Source organism: Columba livia, chromosome 7, assembly GCF_036013475.1.
Source record: "Columba livia isolate bColLiv1 breed racing homer chromosome 7, bColLiv1.pat.W.v2, whole genome shotgun sequence".
Classification (NCBI taxonomy): Eukaryota; Metazoa; Chordata; class Aves; order Columbiformes; family Columbidae; genus Columba; species Columba livia.
The window spans coordinates 27487343-27512679 of NC_088608.1; the positions used below are offsets into that span (position 1 = coordinate 27487343).

The 25337-nt window shown below is 36.9% G+C and overlaps 1 protein-coding gene across 3 annotated transcripts in view; it reads right to left on the reverse strand.

The window, feature by feature from the left end:
* Positions 1 to 23056, reverse strand: part of HIBCH (3-hydroxyisobutyryl-CoA hydrolase) — a 38542-nt gene extending 15486 nt beyond the window's left edge. For 2 of the 3 annotated variants that reach the window (XM_065069866.1, XM_065069864.1), the window contains exons 1-7: positions 22358 to 22455; positions 21390 to 21432; positions 20500 to 20640; positions 19021 to 19105; positions 18029 to 18109; positions 15916 to 15968; positions 3663 to 3741 (exon numbers count right to left, since the gene is read on the reverse strand). In XM_065069866.1, the coding sequence (XP_064925938.1) occupies positions 3663 to 3741; positions 15916 to 15968; positions 18029 to 18109; positions 19021 to 19105; positions 20500 to 20640; positions 21390 to 21432; positions 22358 to 22389 (514 nt within the window). In that variant the 5' untranslated portion in view covers positions 22390 to 22455. Of the gene's footprint in view, positions 1 to 3662; positions 3742 to 15915; positions 15969 to 18028; positions 18110 to 19020; positions 19106 to 20499; positions 20641 to 21389; positions 21433 to 22357; positions 22456 to 22759; positions 22798 to 22920 lie in introns of those variants that run through there. The other variant, XM_065069865.1, reaches the window with a different exon arrangement.
* Between the last annotated feature and the right edge of the window lie 2281 nt (positions 23057 to 25337).

The window sequence follows — 25337 nt, forward strand, 5'->3', positions numbered from 1 at the left end:
TTCTACTTCGAAATAATCACCCATGGTGCATCATGAAACTGAAAGTCTTTTGAAAAAATTAAAGGTGTGATTTTTTTTTTTTCCACTTTGAGAGAATAAATGAAACATTAAAATAAATGAAAAAGGATACAAATGAGCAATAAGAAACTCAGAAAACATTTCCAAAAGCAGAGATAGTAGCTGGAAAGATTAAGATGTACATAAGGAATTTAAATGAGGTTCTGACAGAAGGTGATAATTTTTCACTCACAAGTAGTTCCTTTCAGTCACAAAAGAGTATGTATTATATAAAGACTTTATTGCAAGTATTTTAAGATGTGGGAAATTAGTGGTGCCTGAACATCCCTCCCCCTTGGATAGAATCGAGGGGAGGTTTTTTCCAGACAGCTTCTCTTCAGTGTTTTTCTCTTCTCGATAATCTTTAAATTTCAATGCTGCCTTATGTTCCCACCCATCTCAGCTTCTCTTCTGGTTTCCTCTTGGTTCTCCCTTAGTTCTGCAGCCTCTAATACATCACAAAGTTGGTTTTAGTAGCCACTTCCTACCAGTTGTAGTATTCTATTCCCATTCCCACTGATGTGCATGTTGCCATTAACTGATTTATTCCTGAGACATACAGCTCTTCTCCCAAAACACTGAACGTCTCATTGGCACCCTTTAAAAGCCCTGAGCTGTATTAACCTCAGTTCATCACCGATCTTCTTTTTCATCTGTACTCACTTTCTGAATAGTCTACTCTGCAAACCTCAGTTTGAGCCAATCTTGTCGCTGCCAAGATTGTAATTTAGTTTTATGCTGCTATTCATCTGTTTCCCCTTGGATATCCCACTACTGCAAAAAAAAATCCTTTACTTCAAAATTAAACTTCCTTACAAGTGCCCTCCAAAGCAAAAAGGCAGTTATGTTATTCTCCCCATCCCCCAGGACTGCAGCAGCCAACCACCTTTCTCTCTGCTGTAACTAAAATACCAACGCCAAAGTACCATCCTCCCCATGCTCCATGTTCCCACAGGAAAAGCCACTTACCTGTCGGGTTCTACAGGGCCCTTCCATGCGGCCATACACAAGGAAATTAGTTCTAACTAAACTGGGAAGTTGACTAGCCTAAGTTGCTTTAGAGGTGAGTAAAACGAAATTGAATTAAGGTTTATTTAATTTATTAGGGAAATTACACACAGGATTAGTGAAGGTGTAAGTAATCCACTTTAAACTCACTTGGTTGCGTAAGTGCAGTCCACTATAGCTTCTACTGTAGCCTCTCCAAGGTCCCTGTTGTCTTTTCTTACAATTTTACTCCTCTTTTCCTTGTTCTACATATTCCTCTTAATTCTCTCAATAATGCTTCCCATATGTTTCTGCTCGCTACTAGGTTTCTCTTACCATATTCCATAATACTTGTTTTTTGTGTTGGTTTTTTTTTTCCTTTTGATAGTGTTTACCAGTTATTGCTCATATTCCTACTTAAATAAGAGAACTGACTGTCTACTGGGCTGAGCAGGCTAAAACCTGTGCCTGTAACACTGCCTTGCAGTCTGCGCTCTGAGACAGATGCAACGTGCTTCACTGTAATAACTATAGTGAAACTCCCTGCAGTTTCCAAACATAAGGTAAAGGTGCTGCTTCTACATTCCTACCTTAACTTGCAGAGGTGGTTAGCGATTTATTAGTAAATGACTTACAGAAAGCTGAAAACTTGGAGGGATATACAAGAAAGTGTCCACTGTTTTTAGAACATCACCTTAGAGCCCACTTCTTACTACGTACTTTCACCTTTTGTTCCACCTAAACTACTTTCCAGTGCTTTATCTTATCTTTGTCGAGTTCAAACTCCTACAATCTGGAACTTTTATTTCTATTTGCAAAGTGGTGTATCTATCTATATCCTTTTATTTATGGTGGTGTATGAATGCAGAATAATTGTGTGAAAATGTAGCAACTGAATGAATGCTTTGTTTTCATTTCACAGGAAAGGTGTAATGCCTACTGAAATAACTGAACATATGAAAAAAATCAATTAATAAACATCTAGACAGCTAGACATTTTAAACATACACCACAGATCGAAACAGCTAAGCCCCTAAATCCAAACAGATTTCAGTGGGTTTACATCTAATTGATCCTAAAAAGGTTTTAATTACTTTATTTACTAAGCAACTTCTAAGCTTTTCCTTTCCATGTCTTCACAGTCTATTTTTTTAAGTCAGTCCCTGTCAACACAAGAAATTATGTAAAGTATATAATCTTTATTAATCTAAAACTACCTTTGAAGAAGCAAGCAAGGAAGATAACGTTAGTGTTGGAGTAATTTCATATGCTAAAGAACCTCGCTGTTAAAAAAAGTTTCCTTCAAATGGTTTTCTTGTACAACAACTGATTATGAACTTCATGAGTTTAGCAAATTCACGTTGTGCTAGTGCTTAAGCTATTTAATTTACCATTTTCCTTCAGCAGGAAAAAAGTATTTGGAGAGCCACAATAGTTTTTGTTTTTCTAATCCCAAACTTATTTGTTGGGTTTTTTTTACCTTATTTCTTTCTTTTAATATTGTGTAATTGTTCAGAAATTCTTTTAAGAAAATAATGGTCACTAGTCCTTACAACTAATTATTCAAAGTGAAACTAAAATTGAACCTAATGGCCCCATGTCTGGTGCCATTTAAACTATTCAACCACCAGATAAGATTCTCATTTCTGAATAAATGCATTCAACGGGGCCACATAATACAGACCGGCCTCATTCTCCTGCATGAGGACATGAAGATCAGAACAACTGCAATCACCCTTGCCCTGGAAGGATTTAGAAACTAGAAATTTTGCAGGAGACAAATGCACAATAGGCTATAGGTTTTAAGCGCTCTTCATAAACATTGTTGATAAGCAGGGAGAAAAGACTGGAACGTTGATGAAAGCATTAATGGAGTATATACGCCAGACTGTAATAGGCTCAATGGAGATACCCGGTTGGTGCCAGGATTGGCTTGAATGGAAACACACATGATTTCACAGGAGGGTTCACTTTAATCTGACTGACTTGTCTTGAGCCATACCACCATCTTCATAGAGCTCTGAGACACAATATTTTGTTTTGTACATCTTAGAGCTGACAAAGAAGCTGGAGGATCAAACATTAAGAAACACCAGATACATGTTGCTATTTAAAAAAAAAAAAGTGACAACACTGTGATCTCACCTGCACCCAATCTGTATGCAATTGTAACGGGTCTGCGTTAATAATCTACAAGAAAAGCTGGAATTTCAACATGTCTCATTAACATTGCAGATCAGCTTGTGGTATGGCTAGTTTGACTTATACTGCCCTCCAAATGTAAAGCTGGGTGACATCCTTGCACTAGGATCTTCACACTTTACCTGCCTACATCTGTAGCAAAAACCTGGTTCCTCAGATCCACTTCTGTTTTGAAAGAATTGTATCCTGCTGGTATTTGTGTCAGTCTAGACAGTAAACCCAGGTTAAGAACCTCAGTGTTCAACCTCCCAGAATACAGAGAAGTTTCTATTAATTTAATAGGAAATATGGTCATCTCTGATTCCTTTTTTAAAATTCTTTAATTACTGCTTTCAGTCAAAGACATTTTATCCAAATTACACAAACACTGAAACTATAAACATGTTAACATGTGATAATCTGTTTTAAATACTTACCTATTGCTGTTTCTGGCATTGCAAAAACTGTCTTTTCTGTAGCAACTCGGAAATGCCCATGGACTGAAACACCAACTCCCTATGCATGGAGCACAAACAAAAGACACAGTTATAAAATTACTGGTAAAAATAATCATAACCATAATCCTATGTAATCACCTCTTGCTTTGCTCTACAATGAAATAATATTAGATTTACCATGCACATCTCAACAAAATATTAAAAGGCCTTTTACAGTTCAAACACTAACAAAGTATTGTATTACCTTTATGATTTGGCTGAAATAACATTATTTGCTTTGAAAGATTGATGAGTCATGCAGAGATAGACTTCAAACACCCACGAGAGACAGCAACAATATAAACGAGTGATCCCATTTTCTCCATTAGACTATTACAGGAATTGTCATACTTTTGCTAATGTTACCCCCTCTAAAATTTTTGCACTTACTCCAAACCACCACAAAAAAAAAAAAGCCCACCAATACTTTTGGAATACACACGAATTGCACAAAGTTGTAATTCTAATACGTAAAAAACAAACTGTTCTTATAATATTATATTTACCTACTATATCAATAGAGAAGTATTTTAAGTAGGAAAAGCTTTCAGTTCAGCGTTATCAATTAAAATTCAAAGTATGTGGTCAGAAACTCACTTATTTAACCTGAGGACTTTTATTCTCTAAGCCAGAACTAGGATTCACATTTCTAAGTATCCAGTATTCTCTAGCACTCCCTCCTGATTTGACACTTCCCTTCAGGAGCAGAAGAACTCCTGGTATTGGCCATCACATCTTTTCAGATTTAGGCAGTAAGCAGCAGCAAGGCCAAATGAAAAATACAATTTCAGTTCACACAAAATAATTTAATTTAGATACAGTTCAAGAGGCAAACTGACAAATTTCAAGAAAAATCTTTATCCAGCAAAGTTACTATTCTTTAGTAATAATATTCAAAATAATCCAAGAATATTTGGATTACTGGATACAACCACAACATACACGTGAAGAAGTCTCACTTCTCAAAACTTATCTACATGATACACGTCAATAAGAATGTGTGTTAGATCTTACTTGATACAAAACCCTCTACCAAGAACTTTTTTCATACAGATATTTTCTCTCCTTACCTTTCCACTGTTTCAGCTTATTTCCTTTCCTTACTGTTAAATTTACCTTTCCTTAGTTCTTCTATCCATCCAATTTTTATACTAACCTAAGGTCTCTTAAATAACATTGGCCAAAACAAGTCAGTGTCTAATGACAATATAATAAGATTTTTAAGTAACATTTCTAATTGTTTAGATACTAGAAAAGTGGCACTTTATCTAAGGCTGCTGGTGTTCACAAAAGTGTTCACAGTAATTCATACTTTACATCAAGAACAGTGGGATTAATCGGGTGATACGGGCTCAGACCAGCGTTACAGATCTGATAAGATTTTAAGGAGGGAGTAGAACATAGTGGAGCTTCTTGTCATTTTGCTTATCTACAGAGATCTTTGGGTGGGGTTTACATTAAAATTTTAAAAAGTTATCTCAATTTAATACAAGTTACATCCATTTCCTCACACCATTCTCATGCATTTTTCCCTGGCCTCTCCTCAAATTCTGCCCAGCAAGAAATTAATTGTCACTGCTTATTCCATTAGGGTGACACTTGACTAAACTGGAAAATATCTTCAAGTTTTTTTCTGTAAAATAAACATCTGCCAGTCTCAGGTTTTAATAGAGATGTATTATGTCTTTAAGATTCCAGACTAATTTCCTGAGAAATGGACACTTAAGGTAATTGGTATGGTTTTATATCCAGAGACTAAGCCAAAACCAGCTCTAGAAGTCTTCAATGAAATGCAAATGTGATGTTATCACTTCCAGCTTTTTTAAAAACATCCTAACAGCACATTTTCACTGTATCTGGTAAAGCCTGGTGTTGTTTTTATGCATGTTCAGTGATAATGACAACCTTTTTATGAAGATAATGAAACTTAAAAATCATGCCCATTTTGCTCTTTCTAATGCTGAAACTACTTTTTTCCTAATCCCACATCTAATGTAAATAGTATCTATCATAAAGCTTTTTTTCCGGCTTATTTTCGAGACAATCGGAAGCTTATATAAGGACTCAAGTTTTCAGCTTGAGTACTAAGTAACAAAGACCAGAGTGTGAACTCCATGAAGAGAGCTTCTCTTCCAGTGATAAAAATAACTGTAGAGTTTTAAAAATAAATAATTGAAAGAGGAAATTTTCTCTTGAAAGAAGCAATTAAATCAGATTTCACTTTTTCAGGCACTAAAGCCATAATTGGATTTGTTTTTTAGATAGCCTTCAAGCTTTATATTATAGATAAGAGCTTAATTTTAGATGTATATTTAAAAGACTAAAACTATATTTTCTTTTAATTCATTGTAAAGAAAATAATGCAAATATGTCCTTATTTCTTTGAAGATAATTTCTAAATAATCCAACATAAAGATAAAATAAGGAGAGAAAAATGAGTTAATGCTTTGAGGGTACAAACCCCAATAATTTATTAAACTAGTGATCATGTGCTTTCTAATGTTTATTTGCAACTTCCCAAATAGTTCTTTTAACACACTCACTGTATGTGTTTAACCTTCTCCATCCAATACAGAGGACAGATGCTTCTTAGTTTAATATAATAATATCCCAAGTAAAGGAAGTCTAAATGCATTCCTCCTTCATTTCTGGCTTTTTAAAAATCAAATTTAACTGAAATCTTACACAACTAGAGTTAAAATATATACTAAAGCTAATATCTTCCTTCAGACTTTTCCAAGATAATAGATTCCTATGGTGAATCAAGCTTGTTTTTTAATGCAGATAGTTTATCTTAATTAATGGCATTGAACATTTTTCCCCGTTGACAGCTGAATGTTTGAATTTCATAAAGGATACTTAAAGAATAAGACTAAAAGTTAAGAAATTACCAAGCAATTAATTTAAACAATCTTATTGTAGGGTTTACATATGAATTAACCAAAAACATAGATAAGAGCAGAAATGGTGGTCTGATAATGTATTACTGGAGATCAATTAGCTATGCAGGTCTTTGGTTACACATTACATTTATTACTGCATGGATATTAAGATATTAATCCTAAAACCAGTGTGTTACAGCTCAACTATTAGGCTCAGCTCACCTCAATAAGGCACATGATATTATAGGCAGTTCTGCCTGAATTCCTCAACGAGCTTCTGAAACAGCCAGTAGAGTATCTGAATTTTACTTGAGATACACAATTTCCTACTCAATGCCATATTTCAAAAGTCATTATGTGATTGTGTATAGAAAATTTATCATTGATTTCCATTTTTTTATCATGATGAATACAGAACCTTATTAGAAGTATTTCTCAAATGAAAACCAAGGTGCAAATTACTGATAGATGGAGAAATAGAATACAGAAAATTAAACTGTAGCTGGAAGGCTGTTTTATAGTATCTTAAATTGAGAATGACCCATATTAGTAAATCGGAGAACTTATCGCATCTAGGGAACTTATTAAGAAACTGAGGGACACCACAACATGCAGCACAAAAGAAATACGCCCTTTCTGAATGACATGTATAAACATCTGTTCACGTACAGAAAAACAGACCTGTGTCACAGCAAAACCATAAATTATATTTAGTCTATTTACTAAATAGCCTAACTCAGACTGTAATCGCTGCCTAGGAAAGCATAAACAACAGAAAAAAAGAAATACAAACAGAAAAAGCTTTCAGGATTGTTGCTTTTATCATCTTCACTAAGCTGATAAAGGATTCTTAGCTGTTCAAGCAAACAATTTTGTGATAACACCAACATTAATACCGTCTGCAGTGAAAGTCGTGTTGCACCAGTTAACATGCCATGATCACACTCATTTTTAACTGCATAAGAATACAGTTGTTGGTAGGGCTAGAACCACAAAAGAATCGTCACAATCAACAAACAAACTGAGTGTAACACAACAAAGGGCAAATACGCCTGACTACAGATTTATAAAAATTGCCAAGGTGCAGCAAAAACATTTTGAAATGCATCAGTTAGCAAAGTAAGTGAGTGGAATTGATTCAGGAAGCAGGAGGAGCTTACAGTGATGTTAGATCCAAAATCACTGATGTAAGAGCATTATCCCCTGCAGCCAGACACAGCAAATCTTAAACTGAATCAAAATTAATCTTTGTTCATCGCTAATGTTATGGATCACTCCAGAGAGTATAATCTGTTTTTATCTGTAGATACTAACAGACAAGATGACTTAGTGAACCAGAGCAATGCAGTATAACAGATCAATCTGGACTAAGAATATCACTTTATTTGGTTGATGAAAGATAAATCAACTCTTATTAAAGTATTTTTAAAATATCATTTAAAACAGTGGAGTTTTTTTAACTTTTCAATCATCTAGTGTGGTATTTTAAAACACAAATATTAATGTAATAGGATTTAAATGTAATATATTAATTTCCACATACTGATTATGCATCAGAGATTCTCACAGAAGCACAACTAGCTCACTAGAGACAGATTCTCTGTAATAATATCTGATGTTTCAGTCCTGTTCTCCTGACCCCTAATTATGTAAACAAATTTGATCCAACCATATTAATAGTAATCACTTTGGTTCTTCTTACAGTGAAACTTGTAAAAAAAAAAAAACAAACAATCAAACATCAGCTGTTCCATGCACCAATGCTGTTAACAATGAGTGCTCCTTATCAACAGAATTTAGTTTGAATTTTTAAAAGCTCTTTCATGTCAAAGTCTATAGCAAAAGTAATTAATTACTAACAAGTGACAGTTTTTCTAGTGTTAAATTTGAAAGCATTCTTTATTTCCCAGTGTTGTTCCCTAGTGTCCCCCTATACGTAACTGGCCGCGCATGTTCAGAAAACAATAGTAAGCACTTTTAAAATTGTTTCTAAAATTCTGGAAGACAAATTCTGTCCCTTTGTCCCTCTATATCACCTAAAAATTCAGCTACTGCAAGAAATCTGCATGTCCAACTCTCCACATCTTAATGTCTGCAGGGAGAACAGGAGTGAACCCGTTTCATCAACTTGCACCAATGCCTAACTAAGTTTTGGTTTTACCTTAAAATTGAGGAAACAGTTCTTATTGTTAAAGACAGGCACATGCAACAGAACTTTATTTAAACAGGGACACAGTTATTTGGGATGACAGGAGTAACTGAGGGCATTTTGTAATGATGTGCTATTTCTCGAGAAAAAGTGCTTAGAAGGTATAAGATGAAAACTAAATCCAGGAGAAAATGAGTATTTGAGTTCTTCTGGAAAGGAGAAAAATTAGCAGAAATATGAAAGGATGGAGAAGCAGGCAAAGATAATTCTCTTCAGAACCTATTTCCCTTGATCTGTAATAAAGGGAAGGAGAGGGAAATAATTAGAGAACTCTCAATACGAGACTAGGCATCTACATGAATGCCTAGAATTAGAGAAAAGTAGTGCAGCTTTTAGCAAGGAAGAGTCTGGTATTAAATGATCACTGCAATGACAGTCAGCGATGCAGGGCTAAGAAAGTCCTTTCCATGGAGCCACAAATAAAACCTCCTTTAGACATACACAGGTGTCAGAAAAAAATAATACCCTAGAAAGTGCAGCTTAAAACTTCAACTTCGGTCTCGGAGTGGACAAGTGATTTTTTGCTCTGTGGTGTGATCTGTATGTTATTACATTGCACAGGAATGCAAACGCTTATTCTGTAATTCTAAAATATTAAGTGCAGTACAATTGCATAATACCAACATCTGTACCGTGTACATTCAGGAAGCTTGCTTTTCCCTTTGGGTGTAAAATAGTGGAATTAATTCCTTTTCATAACGTATGCTGAATAATGCAGTCAGTCATTGTAGAGCTGGGAGAGGAGTTTTACTTACTGCACCAGTACTGACCCATCATTTAAAATACTTGTTTTCAGGGCAGTGCTTTATGACAAGCTCTTTGGGGAATAACATCACATGCAAATTGTTACACATTCAGTGGTTATTTTTTGGTGATGTCAAGAGCTGCTGATATTATAGTTCAATTAGCTACAAAATGAAGTGCAACATCCCTTGGATCACAGGCAGGAGCTTAGCAGGCAGACCAGATGGTAAGTATACTGTAATATCAGCAAAGAGCGCATCGTTTCTTCATATTGCCTCAGCATTGTTTTCCTATATTACAAAAGCTAAGTGGTACACCAAGTCAATCTCACAAAGATTTGTATGACAAATGACTAATTGCGAAATCTGTGTTCTGCATTACAGTAAAAGCTGCCTTCAGCTTTGAAACACTGGCAATAAAAAATGACACAAGCTCTTCTGTGGTGCACATGCATGAGTTTCCAGAGACAGGGAGAGAATCAGAAAGCAGCTTTTCCAGGTTTAATATGACCATTTAACTTCAGGGCAGATTTTAGAGCATACATTAACACAAAACCAAAGATGGATGCACATTCCTCTAATTAAAAATTGTATCACAAGTGGGCAAAAAATGTGAGAATTTTACACATACAGTTAATTCTAATGTCTCCTAGCTTTTGAATGCTAGTCTCAAATGCTGCTATTTACACCTCTGTGTAAGAGCTATATGCACACAACTTCGAAGAGTACATCCTAAGAGCAAATAAATTAAAAAAACAGATGGAAAAACATATTACAATGTGGAGGAAAATAGGGAGCTTCCCCTGCATCCCACTGTGTTTTTATTTGCCTCTGGAATATCAGAAGACACCTAACTTAAATGTTTACATAGCATCTGCAGCTATTGCGGCCTATCGTATTTGTCTGGATGCTTTTTCGGCAGATTCTCTATTAACAGCTCACAGTTCAAGTGAGGTCATGATGCAGTAAAGCAGTTGGTTGTCTTTACACTTCCCACCTTCCTCTTTCAGTCTTCTGTCACTTCAGCTAAACATATTGAAATGTCAGCATTCACTGGTTTACGAGATCTTAACTTTGGTTTTAGATAGAGGCTCACAACTTCTATTTAAATACTTTTTTATGGAAAAGAACAGGCAAACGTCACGTATTATGTTCACAATGATTTTGTTCCACTAGCGTGCAAGAAAAGACAGACAGCAACGCCAGGTAACTTGCTCAGAAGGACAGACTCTGTGGAGATGTCTGTACCCACAAATGGCACAGAGATCCAGGGCAGACCCTTCTCTCCTACTTTTACATCACTGGGAACTGGGTTTGGTACTGGGCTGTGGACTGTGGAATCTTTGAGACGCTCCTTCCCTTCCCTCCTCCCACCTACCGCAGCAGTGCACCCAGATGTAACTCAGAGGGTAAATCGTGAAGCCTGGGAATAAAGAATTTTATTTATGCTTTTTATCTGCAGTAGTAAGAAAGGTGTGCTTTATCTTACACTGCAATAAAAAAAAGAAAAATAAACAACAAATAATTCCAATTTACAAATACGTAATTTAAATTCAACATTGATGTTGACTTTTTTAAACATGTTTTGGAAGAAACAAGGGAAAAAGTGTTACTTGCAGATGTATGCCAGAAATTTTACATATATGTTGGCAGGGAATGGAACATTCCTGAAGAGTTATAGCCACACAATCTGGATAAAAATGGAACAGGATAAGAACAGCTATTGCTCAACTCCAGCTCCTGTGTGTGCTGGAATTCTATTGACTAAAACATATAACATACAAGCTGCTTATGACATCACTACCAATTTACTTGATAAGAAATCTTAATGTAATAAGAACTGCTGACCAAGAACTGCTAACGTATAAGCTTAGACATCTGTAACTATATTGGTAGAATCCCCATGGAACCTGTAGCAAACTCTAGCAATATTGTTCAAGAAAACATATTAATTTAGCTGTTGGAAAGTATTCACTAGAAATTTAATTTCTAGTCTCAGTAAACTCTCTTAAAATCTAGAAGTGATGGTCTCCTAGCACCTGATGCTTTGAGAAGCTGACATTTAAATGGGCTATTTGTGACAGATTATCTCTGTGATATATGGAGGATAATTATTCTGTTCTACTTGGTGCTGACGATTTCTCCAGCTGAAATACTGTCTGGTCTCTAGTAATGAACTGTAAAGCACACAAATTGGAGAGATTCCAGAGGACTGCAGGAAGGCCAAGAGACTTAATCTATAGTTAAGGCTGAATAACTATCCTTATCCCTATTAAAGAGAGATGGCTAGGAGCAAGGAATGCAACTATCTCAAAATTTTCTTAGAGAGCTGTGACTAAGACAAGAATATATTGATTACACATACTAGAGACTTAAATTAGACACTGGGGAATCATAACCTGAAAGAATAACTAATTCCTGCTGTTGTAGAGTTCTGAAAAACTGCTAAGCAATTACCTTGCTATATTTAACCCTTCTTCAAGTGCAAATGAATAATCCTGAGGCTTCTCTCAATTCTATACTTCCATATAATCTAAAACTTAACATATTTGACACTACCTGAGTGACTAACACAGACCCAAATAGTTCTTTAAAAAAAGAACTCACAAAGTGGGCCCTAGAATCGAAGAGAGTTGGGGATGGAAATAACGTTGGGTGACCTTTCTCTCCTTAAATTGCAAGATACAATAAACTTTCAACTTCCTATTACTCTCCCTAAACATGATTAGAAAATAAGATTCTCAAAGGGCTTTGCAAACTATTTAAGAGAGCTGTCAACTCTATCAAACTTTATTTCTGTACTAAAAACGTTGCATGTTATCACATAATTATAATCTGCTTGCCCCACAGGAAGGTGTTATCCTAAAGCTCAAAGCATTAATTGTTAAAGCAAGAAGTATAACATAATGGTATAACCTTTATGAATCTGTAGCTTGCTAAAATAAAGTTAACAAATATGCTGTGTAAGAGGCCACAATAAAGGATTAAATCCTGTATATAATTGTCCAAAGCCAAGAATTCCTGTTTGAGCAAGTCTTTACTCATCCGTAAAAAAATAAATATTTTGGGGCCTATTTTAGCCTTATTAATAATTAAACATGTAAACATTCAATAGTATTAGACAATAGGCCTGAAACAGCAGCACACTGCTTTTCAGAAAGCACGAAATTCAACTGTGAAACCAATTGCCACAGGCCTTTCTGAAGACCAAGCCTACTTGTTGTCAAAAAATAGCAGATGAATGGAGAGGTCAGCAGGATTACTCATGGTTATTAACACCATGGTTCTGAAATAAATCCTAACTCAGGAAGCTTCTAAATCATGCATGCTCTAGGATATGATACTAAGGAGGAAGGTAGTTTGTACACACTGTCATAGATTCCTGCCTACACTAAAAGCAATGGCCTTTGCTCCTGAAAATGATGTACTTCTTATCTGGCAATATGTCACTAAAGTTTTAAATTTGCTTTATTTATTTTTATTTAACTTTGCTTAAGAAAAGTTAGTCCAGTGACCTGAACCCCATTCATTAACTTCCAAAGTCTATGCCCAGCATTTCTTTTTCTGTCAAATATTCACCTTGAATTCTCAGCCAAATCAACTGAAAGCCACTACTCACATCTTTCTAGTGTACTTTATTTGACTGTGAAACAGTTTTAAATTACATTTTTATTAATCCTTTTAGTATGTTAGAGAAAGTATCCGACGCAGTAGTGTATTCTGTGCAAAGCCCTATTTATCACCATAGATTTAGACTGCAATTATAAAGCACGCTTCTATTCAACTCCAAAGAACTCAGGAATGATTTGGGCTTTTCTAAAACCAAGAAGCCCAAAGTTAGGATGTCATTTACAGACAATAATATTAAACCAAACAAAAATGTTTTAAATACTCTGCATTTCTTGTCCACTGTTTAGGTATTTCATTTCAAAGAAATAAAAATCTCTGGATAGAACTCAACTGAAATAATCTGAATAGTAGTTTTTAGCAGCATGAGTCCGAGCTGTGTTCCCTTCAACGGTATACACCTTTTAGCAGTAAATGTGGTATTTATAACTTGTTTCACAATTTTTTAGTAAAATGCAGTCATCTTTGCTTCATCGAACATACTTGTCATTTGCACTTACTGCTCTGAGTAAGTACAAGAGACACATTTACATTGAATATCAATTTTTGATGAACATACATGAGCATATAGATAAGGAATTGCAGAAACAAGCTCCATGGCCCCATCTGTTGGCTAATTAAACTCTAAAGAAAGCCATCCACCAGCCTCTAGCTAACAATGCTGAAGTGGAACCAGTTCATTTTTTTATATACAATTCCAAGTTTAGCCATCACAGATCTATGATATCGATGCATCAGTAGTAACTTTTACTATCTAAGCACATAATTACTGAGTTTCTAATTCGCTTGTCTGATTTTTAATTTATTATAAATTAGAACAACAGAGCACTTGATGTGCACAGTGCTGCTTTTTTTTAGCAAATTTGAGATTGACTTTGTTGCATTTTCATTCATAGATAAATGGTCTATAGTGAAATTGCAGTATTTAAGAGGTGTCCCTTGATTTTTAAGCCTAAGCTAAAACCACTTGCTTTTAAAGCCAAGGGCTTGAACGGAAATTTTTTTTAAGGCATTTACTGTAGCTTGTAAGTGGCAAATGTTTCTAGCTCCCACACTGCCTTGAAGGGACTAAGTCAGATCTTGACCATATGAAACAGAATAAATATGACCTGATTGTGTTAAAAACATATATGCTAGCATCTGAGTGATTTAAAACAAAGCATCTAATTATTCCTTGAATAGAGTAACTCCTTCAAATGTATGCAGTTCTAGTGAATAATTACAGTAGAACCGAGTACTTCCATACAGCAAGCAAAACAAGATACTATTATCACCATGACAAGTTCAAGGGCTTTTTTTAGAGGTTTTAATCTATAAAATCCCACTGCAGCAAACCATAATAGAAAACAGCTGATGCAAGCCTGAAGTTTGGTTAAGGTCAGTTCTGACGGAGCTCCCAGCACTGAACATGGTGAGAGAAGAGGGTGGGGGAAACATGTGAGCTAATGCACTTTTCCTATGTAAGCACTAGTCCATTTAGAGGGATCAAACCAAATCCTATAGACAGGGGAGGTGGTAGAAAGGGAAAAGCATAGAACACCACTCAAAAGTAACCCAGAACTCCATAAAATATCTCTTATCCACAAATCTTCAGGTCTCCTGCGTTCAAAACAAACCTTCTTCCACAGAAAGAGCTACAAGACTAGTCCTCTTTATTCTGGAAAAAAATTCTGCATACCAGACTGTGAGGAAAAAATGGCTATCTAGTGGAGATCTGTGGGGCCTGGTAGCAGAGGAGCAAAGGGGAAGAGAGCTCTTGCATGTCTAGATCACAAGCTGAAAAGACCACAACCGAAGCAGATGAAATGTATAAGGAAAGATGGAAAGGGAAGAGTCATGAGAGGTGATAGATGATGTGGTGTTCCGCTTTCTGCATGCTGTCTTTAACAAACTTAATTTAAACAGACTGTACACCCATATACTGATGTGCAAGAAAACAATCTAAGTGACAGTGTGATAGACAGACTTCAGCATTGTTCAAAGTAACTTAAGATTATTGTATTCTACTCCCTGCTATGGTGCAAATATATCCAATAGATGTCAAACTGAACAGCATTTTAGCAGGTAGAAAAGCATGATGTTGCCCTTTTAACTACCAGCTCATGGTGTTTAGAGCCAACAATTGCTGAAACAATTATTAGCACTGAGGGTAACTAGCAATGGGATCGACTCTTCTCCAGGCTGCTATAGTAATAAGGTGCAGCCTTGGTGGGGACATGAGGGAAGTACTATTTTAGGAGTACTGTAAAGATGAGAAAATAGATGCATTTCCAGATTATTTCTTGGAAAAATAGAGAACTCATTAATGTCTCTTAGAGTATAGCTTAGAATGATATTTTTCCAATTTCTCCTTTAATTGTATTTGAATATAGTTATATTTTTTAATACACTTTGAGCAGAAAACTGTCAGCTCTTGTATGATCTACAAGCTTGGACCTGAGTACTCTGAAAATCTTTGTGAAGGGTGTCTCCTAGAGTGACAGAATTCTGCTCCTTGTCTCAGTCACCAGATCCTCAGAGAAAGCAGTTGCGTTAGCTGTCAAAGGACAGCAGAAGCACTGGAAGAGCAGCCATCTATCCTGATAAGCAAGAGACAAAGGTTCGCATTACGATGCTTGTTCTTGAATTGAAATGTTTGAAATGACACGTGAGCTTCATTCAACTCAAGTACAGAATATTAGATTACTTTAAAGTAAAATGTATCAGATATCACGCCAAGGTACGTAACTTACCCCTCCCATTGTAATGCCATTGATAAGTGCCACGTACGGCTTCTTGCAAGTGCCTGTAAGAAATGTAAAAAAGATCGTACACTTTCTTCAAAAGAGTGGACCTGTGACTAGCTGTATACATGACACATTTCCCCACGTTTTACTTCAGGAAGAGCAATAGAAAATATATGGTAAATTAAACAGTAAAATAGCAACTTATAATGAAGGTATTTAATGTAATTTTTAAGCAATGAAAACAAACACCATTTAGTGACTTGCTGGATTCTGAGTGTTGTAAGAGAACATTATACAACCATCAAATGTCAGATTGGTTGTTATGTGAGTACCTGACAATTTAGCCACATTTGGCTATTACAAACAGCTCTGTAGGACACTGGGACACAACGATTTCCCTTTCACCCCATCTCACAGCCTGGATTAACAGCACAGAGTGTGTCCCAGCGCTCCAGTACTTTACCACAAAGCTGGATGCACTGGGAGGCTTCAGACAAAATGTGACTATGAACAACTGCTATGCAAACATGTTCTGTCTTGCCAGCTCTGTTGCATGTTACAACCCTGAATGTGGCACACACAGGTTGAGATGATAATGTCCTGAAGTACCAACACCAGTTTTATCTATCAACTTTATCTGTTGGGGCCTTTAGGAGGCATAAAACTAGAGACCTGATGCTTTCAATTACCATTCATGGAAAGACTCAGAAGTTCACTGTGAATGAAGTTGCTGCCTCATATTCAGTGTTTTCAGGTCAGATTTAAAGTTCAGTCAGATTGTTGATACAGGTATCTGCTGCAGCCATGTTGCTAGCTGTTCTGCAGCAACTATAGAACCTTGTTTAAAAAAATAACTATTTCTAAAGGCTGTTCAGTTCTTCAAATTAGTAGCTAGAAAATAGAACGTGAAAGCTAATGGACGGGCTCTAGATGTTAGTCTTTGAGCTAAATTTCTATAGAAGCATGCTTTTCCAATAGAAAATGCTGTATATTTTAAGTTGTAAAATGTAAGATATAAATAAACATTTTTGGAAGAAATTTCAGTCTTTAAGTACTACAATCATATCAAAGTTATTAAAAATCTAGGTTTTGTAATTACATGTGTTATAGACATAGAACACCCTAATCAATTAAAAACACCCATATCATTTTAAAACACCCTAATCATTAAAAAGCCCACAACTTTTCAAGTATGTACACTTTTAATATTTGAATAGACTAGAATAGTTAGTTGGAAGGGACCTACAACCATCATCTAGTCTAACTGCCATGGTAATACTAGTTTTTCCCAGGTATGTGAAACCTTAAACTCTTTTTTTCAGGAAGGCAAGAAAGGTACATGACAAACATGCTATAACTGGAATATCTGTCAAACAAAGTAAAAATAACTTCTCAGAAATTACTCTAACTCTATGCTCTTCTGTCAACATAAATTGATAGGCAACATGTTCACCTCTCCTGTGCTGACTAACACTAGCTACAGTGTTTAAAAACTAAAACTGTATTCAATTAAAGTACATTTGGAGCAGTTTCTTCTCACTGAAACATTCAACTTGTACTCTAAAGAATTAATATCCTTTCTTAAAATCCTTTAAGACAGTAAACTTTACCCAGTGTCTTTGCTGTTAGTTATTTTAAGACCATGTACTCCTAGGTTCTTAGCAATAAAATAAGGCAGTTATCTCCTGGCCTGGGTACTCATTTATGCAGTTTATTTAAATTGAAAGCTTTAACATAATTTGATCTTCTGCTTTCTGACTGAATATTAATGATTTTCTGTGCATCTATTTTCATCTCAGGTCTTCTTTGAAGCAGACTAATGATACTTAGTGCAGAAGTGCACTGTCTGCATCTAAGACATAGTAGAAATATAACTACCCAGAAAAATGGAATGGGATGAGGTAGCTGTCAAAATATCTTAGCAAAAGAAATAAACCCTGCATGCAAAGTATAAAAATGAGACATGTTACACTACTGGTACTGAAGTTGGTTAAAAAAAATTACTACTTCTGTTATGTTATCATAGTCTTTTCTAGATTAGCAAAGAGAGCAAGTGAATTTAGATTTAAAGCCATTATTATGAAAACTGTGCTGCTTCAAAATTTGATATTAAACATACCAATGGCATTGTTCAGGCTGTATTCTGCTCTGAAGAAATCCTGTATCAGTCTACTTCCAGTTTTTCCTGCATCTGCGATGGCTTAAGAGAAATAAAAATTTTTAAAATAAGTTTAATAGAAAATACAAGTAAAAAATCACAAGTAATACAAGCAAAAAGTATCACATGATAACAGATTTTTCCCTACAGCAATCAAACAGCAACTTAATACTGCTTTTTTTTATTTGAGAGAATTTGCTCAAACGTAAATATGAATGCCAAGTTTCAAATTTGAGTCAATTCTATTGTGCTGGAGACTCTGTCACATACTCGTGAAAGTGCAGTCTACTTCCTATGGTATGGAACTGCTTCTAATGTCTGGTAGTCTTGATTGTGATACTTCAATTGAATATCTAGAACAGTCACTTAAAACTGATTATACTTAAGACTCTGAATACTAAAAATTAGAAGTTAATTAGAGCAGCACATAATTTAACAATAACCTGTGCTACTTGTTTACCTAAAATTTGAAACAATTGCTAATTTTCAGAGTTTGGAGATTTCCTACAATTCATAATAACAAAATAATCACAGATGCATTGACTACCAGTGTCAGCTCTGTACCTAGCCATCTCAAACATCAGACACAAATTGTCAAATAGCACCAGAGCTACCTATTAGGACTCTTGAAATTTCTTGTAAAGAAGCTGTTAGTAATGAAAATCTGGGAAGAAAACAATACAGACAAGAACACTTTCTTCCTAGGAATGACTGGCTGATATTACCAGTTATTAATAAAAGCCCAATTTCTACTCTTTAATACAATGTTCTGACAGCTGTCTCCTGACAAATAACATCTGCACATCCAGGTGTCATAAGAAGTCAACACAACTAATCTCTCTTCCTGTTGTGTAGCGAGCCTCTGTTTACCTGAGTCACAGTAAATAAAGGAAATTAATGAAAGTAGTAACTGGCAAAGATATGTCAAATGTTTAAGTGACTGTAGTCCTTACCTCTGATGTCACCCCCAGCACAAAAAGCTTTTCCTTCAGGTCCCTTTATTATTATTAGAAAAGTCTCAGGATCTTTCTCCCAAGTCTAAAAAGAAGTAAATGTTTCCACATAAGATTAAAGGCTTTGCAAAAAATGCTTTCTCTTTATACAGTCTAGAATCCTTTTTTTACTTTTTGAAAAAGCAAATCAAACCATATTTAAAATAGTTTGTCTTAAACTGAAGTTTGAGAGCTCAATGTCTTTCTGCCACGCCTGGGTCCTATTCAGCCTCTACACAGCAGACCAGCAGAGCTCTGTTTCGTATTTCAGAAAAATGCCTGTGCAGAGCTCCCAAACTCTGAAGAAAGGCAGCACTCCCTAAAAGAGGGCCTGACATAAATCTCAATGGGAACACAATCCTGGGGCAGAAAGCTGGGAATATGGAAAATATAATAACAATGTTTCAGGCCAAATCATGGAAGTTGCGTTAATCTAAGATGCATGGCAAGGAAAACACCATTAAGCTGTTGACAGATTTTGTCAAAACGACTGCAGTCAATGCTAATCAAGGACTGGATCAAATCAATTTGTGTGCAGATGTTTTGCTAAGTAAAAAGACTATGTTTTGGGTTTGGTTTGTTCTGTTTTTTTTTCTGAATTAAATACACTGGTACAAGACTCCAGCAGTGGTGCAACTGTGTTGAGAAAAAGATGTCTTTTACAGGCTTTTCCCCCCACCTAAACTATGCTCATATATCCCTTATTCAAGTGTACCCGAATAAAAGAGAGATAAGACATTTCTCTCTACCAGCTACTGTATTTAAAATTATGTGACCTTCTAAGGTTGTGCTTCAAATAAAGCCCAGTATTCAGCACTAGAGATTAAGTATTTATTTCTTTAAATGTTCTTCGAAGAATGCATAAATTTGCAACATAATAGATCATATAATTAAATTTAAAAGCACTATTTACATGCTTTAAATGTCACATTAATTCACTAGCTTGTAGAAAAAGTGTCTCTAAATCCAAAAAGTTTTCCTTTAAGAATGACACTGACAGCATTTTGCTTCCTGATGGCTTGTGTCTTTTATTTCAGCCACGCAGCCTTCCCACAGAACGTGCACCAAATCTAGAGGTGACAACACTGTATAGCTTGGAATGTGTGCATGACAGACCAGCTGGGTGTTGCCAAAAGGAACATATAAATGCTGAGCGCTGCTTGCTTTTAACTCAGTTCTGGTTTTAATATAGGTGCCTCTTCAACTATCCAGATGCTGAATTTAATTTTGTCTGACAGCTGCTTTCTTTGACACGTCTTATCCTCTTTCGAACTTGCTGGAAACCGTCTATTCTTTCACACCCTATAAATCTGAGTTCATTGGATAATGTACTCACACAGACTTTCATTCTTTAAATCCACACACTGAGTTCAGACTGAATTTCAAATTTGGTTTCAGATAATACATGTATAGTGGATGGGCAGAAGTGGAGCTACTAACCTTTATTTGTGAATACATTTGTTGGATCATGGAAAAATTTAGTGCATTGAGAGCCTTGGGTCTATTCAAAGTTATTATTCCTGCACCTCCTCTCTTTTCCAACAACACTTCAGTTGTCGAATCTGTTTGCTTAGACATTTTCTGTACATGCAAAAAAAAACATAAAGCAAATGTGATCAGTTGGATACCTTGAGTAACATACAAAAGTGTTTATGGACATACATTCTCAAAGTGCACTATTTAAGATCATAAAACATGTGTTTTGGAATTGTATGCTATGGCTTTCAGGCTGTACTTCAAGTTTTAGTTGCATTTCCTAAACAGTTTTTTTGAAATCACTTTATGTTTGGACGCCTCAGTGTAATAAACCTCAGACAAGTTTTTGAGCCGCACACTCTTTGACAATGACATTGGAGTTCATTAAAAACAAACAAACAAAACCATGGTTCTTTAAGACTGACATTCAGAAAATACCTGCAACAGTTATAACAATGACAGTTCCGTGGTTTTCTATTGGCAGTTTGATACTGCAAACCCAAATGTACTCATTGCTTTGTAATTAACTTTTTTTAACAGGAGAGAACAAATCACTAAAGTATCTTCACAACTGGTTTCAAACTCACTGTTGAATTATATTTAAGGAATACAGAAGCTAACATAGACCCTAACTACAAAAGTAGGCAAGGTGAAAATAATTAAGCTTTAATTTGCAGTGTACTACGAACTTGTAAGAAAGTGCTCAGACACATGGGCAGCGTTATGCCTGAGCAATAAATGATGGCATTCAGAACCACTGTGAGCATATGAACAAGTCACATGTGCTGTCTGTCCCAGGAGAGTTAAGGAGTCCTAAAAGCTTCGAATTCAGTCAAACAAGATGCTCTTCTTACCAAATGCTGTAATATTACTTGCAGCCTGTTGAACGGCTTCACCCTGAAAAAAAAATATTCAGATAGCTAACAACATAAATCAGCTACAAAATGCCCAGATACATGACAGCTAAGTTAAGCAAAGCTTTGTCAGAAAAAAATTCTGAACACAATTGTTTTATATTCTCTTTTTAAAATCAAGTAAATTAGAGTACAATTCTGAGACCGTAACAGTTGGCAACTTATTTGCTTACTAGTAAATAGATGGCAGATACCAGTGCCACCTACTAATGTTTTCAATGTGTTCATGTTAGAAGCTGGAAGTAACAAGACAAAGAGCTTGGGGTATACGCTTGATTCTTAGCAGTGCATGTCTTAAATATTTACAGCCTTTTTCCGGATGTTTAAATACCAGCGTTTTTTAAATGGTCTTGTCAAAAATTTGTACCATTTCCAAAGCTTCCAGAACACCAAACCTGCCCTTACATCCTTGTGTATGTACATTTATTAAGGGCCTGAACAAGGCTCAAAGGAGATACCTGTGCTTGGATGTTTTGTGAACAATGTTACTTAAATAATAAGGTTATTGTCACTGTATTATATTGAGGAAGACAGTTATCAATGGTGCTTGCTGGACTTCAGCCACCTGGCGTTTGTCAACATTAACAAGTAACTTTTATATTTCAGCTACTTCAGAGCACTGAACACAGCTAATTACCATGCTACATCGCAACCGCCCGGCATCCAAAACTACATGCTCATTTTCGAGTGGAAAAGTTAACCTCGGCCTGACGGACTGAGGCCTAAATTGTATTTTACACCAGTTCAGGGGGCTACAATCCCGGGCACCAGAGGCCTCCCCAGAGGAGCGCTCCCGCCGCAGGCCCCGCCGAGCCGCCCCGCCGCCATTTAAAGCCCCTCGGCGATGTGGGGTGGTGCGAGAAAGGCTTGGCCGTGCCTCAGGGCAGCCACCGCCCCTTCCCCATTACCTGGGCAGTCGCCTCAGCACACGGGCGGCCATGGCGGCAGCCGGCGCGATCGATCGCCGTCATGGGGTGAGCGGTACGCCGGGGAACGGGGGGAGGGCGCATGCGCGGGGGAGGAGGCGGCGGGCCGGGCTCCGCTCCCCTCAAACCTCCCTATCACCCCACCGCGGGGAACCGGTGGGTCTGAGGGGGTGTCGCCTTCTCCGGGCTCCTTGCCCGCTCTGAGGGGCAGTCCCCCTTCCAAGGGCCGCCTCTCGCTCGCTCTGCAGCGCTCACGTACGTGAGGCGACCCGGGGGCGGCCGCCGGTTCCCGCCTCAAGAGCCCGTTCGGTCAGCGCGGCGGCTGACGAGGGTGTGTAACCGGGGCTGCGGGCCCCTTGCCCCCGTTGTCTGAAGGGTTCTTACCTTGACGAGATCCAGACCGAAGGGGTGCTGTTCCCCACCTTGGATTAGGGCAGGGAGATGAGAACATGAGGTGAGGCTGAAGCAAATAACGCAGTATGTAGCAATAACATAAACCACCGTGATTGATGCCCAGGGTGGAGAAAGCCACGTTGCCAAATTACCTTCAGAGCTGAACTTCATGGACTGAAACTGCGTTCCGATGATTCCTTGTTTTCAGCAGTAAAGCCGGTTTTTAAAAATTTCTGAATTCTTTGTTTCTCCTCATCCTTCACACCTCTGGCCACATCTGTGCTGCCCTCTGAGCTACCGACACACAGATCAGTGAGCGAGGAGCTGCTCTGAGGTAACGTCCCGCCAAGTCTGGTTATCCTGGAAGGCAGATACAGGAGTTAAGCAGCCATTTACCTACAGACACAAGTGTGAGTTCCAACACAGCATGTGTTCAGCATAAAGAGACTCAGAAACTGCAACTGGGAAATTCTCTATAAAAAAAAAAAAAGGGACGGCCATCACACTAAGAGTCTATAGAACTAAACTAACGTTTATTTCAGTAACTAGGACCATTAAATTAATTTTTTAGGCTGCCACATACCAGCATGCCATTGATACTGAAAAGTGTGATGAACCATGGAGTAAATGACAATACAGTGCATTAAGTGGAAATGTAGCTTCATCATCTCTCTATATAGCAAGTTCTTAGCACTGGCTGTCTTGATTCATATTCACATTAAAAAAAAAAATAAAAACTTGTAGTAAAATTATTTTGCTGGAATAAAAAAAATCCCAGCTCTTGGAAGCACTTTTAGAGAAGTCCCCAGAGGGCAACCTTGCTCTTCATTCCAAGAAATTATTCTGCCCAGGCTCATAGCAGCATCATCTGTGTTGGCATTTCTGTTGCAGTAACTCTCAGGGTAAATAAAATTTGGTTGTAAAAGTCTTAAACTAAATGGGCACAAAAAAAGACACAGAATATTTCCGTATTACACAATTTCATTCTTACATGCTGTGAACAAAAAGTAACTGATAACAGGACATGAGGTGCTTTTGCAGGCATTGGGAGATTGCCTACTGTGGACTAATTAATTGCAGAATTCATTAGGCAACACAGACTAGTCAAATTTTTATCTACAGATTATAGGATCATCAAAGATGCAGCCTATTAGTGTTGAGTATACGCAGCCCAATATGCTGTCTTACAGCAAGTACCATGCAATTAAATTTAAGCAAGTCTAAATGACATGAAATTATCACAGTTACCAAATCTGAACCCTTATTTAGAGCCAAGCATAAACAGATTATGGGGAGTTTCATAAGCAGGTAACACTTTCATATTCTGTATTGTATGCCTGCAAGCCTATACATGTCGTAGACAAATATGAACAGAGCCTTTCTGTAGGGTAATTTTTTATCAGTGTCATTAAGAAAATAACTAAATCAGCCTGTGCAAGCTACCCTTGGGTAAGAGAAGGTGCAGGTTGTTTGAAGCCCCTGGAAATCTCAATAAATTCCACCTGTGCATTGTGCACATGGGTAAGGCTGTGATTGGGCCATGATTACATAAAATGTCTGGTTCTAGAGCCCAGAATAAAAATCAGTGGTCTGATTCATCTTTTAGTTATGCTGATTTTAATATATTTTGCCTTCAGTATAAATAATGCTGTAGACCTTCCTTTGTTGGCTTCCAGCTGTATGTCTGATTTAGAACAAGAGTGGGGTCTGCTCAGTTGTAAACGCTGAAGAAACAGCAACCAGTACCTTACAATAGCTACTGATTTTTTTTTCCACAGTGCTGACACTGAATTTCTGTGTAATATTTTCTTTATGTTATTTCCTTTTTTTTTTTTTTTTTGGTGTTAAATTAGTTTCAAGAAGAAGGGATGGTAACAGAAGAGCCATCTTCCTCAAACTTAATGTTCTACTTTTATTTTAAAGCGTGCTGGTGCTGGCTTGAATTTACCCATAGCTTGGGGGGAGGAGGTTGGTAGGTGTTGGAAGATAATGATTTTGTCACAGACAACCATTTAGTGACTGAAAGCCAGTCCAAAAGTAACTGGTTTTTACTAGTCCTCCTGCACACCCCATTTTCTACAGGATGGAATATCAAAGTGAAAATGTTTTCTTAAAGACTAGAAATAGGCAAAAGAGTTAAAATAGTGGAGTTGCAAGAGAATATGCATAATGAGATTACCTTTAACCTGGGAATTATGGATGCTATTGCTATTAGCAAGGAGGGCTGCAGGAGACTGGATATACTATGGGTGAGCAGCACCCCTAAATAATCGAGCCAGAAACTCAGGGAGTGTAAGTGCAACAGGCAGGTTGTAATTCCTCCCCTTGGAGAAATTCCCTGGCAGTGTGTTCAGCAGGTTTGGAAAGAGAAAACAAATTGCAGACTGTAGGAGGACTTTAGAGTTGAGCAGATGTTTTCAGGATTTGTTTCTGGGGTTTTTTTTGTTAGTTTCTTTTCCAGAAAAACATATCACTTCATGATGTGGGAGCTCTTGCTCCCAACGATTCCAAGAGCAGCTCAGCTGCATTCTGTGTGCAACCTATATAGACCTAATTAATTAATTAGTAC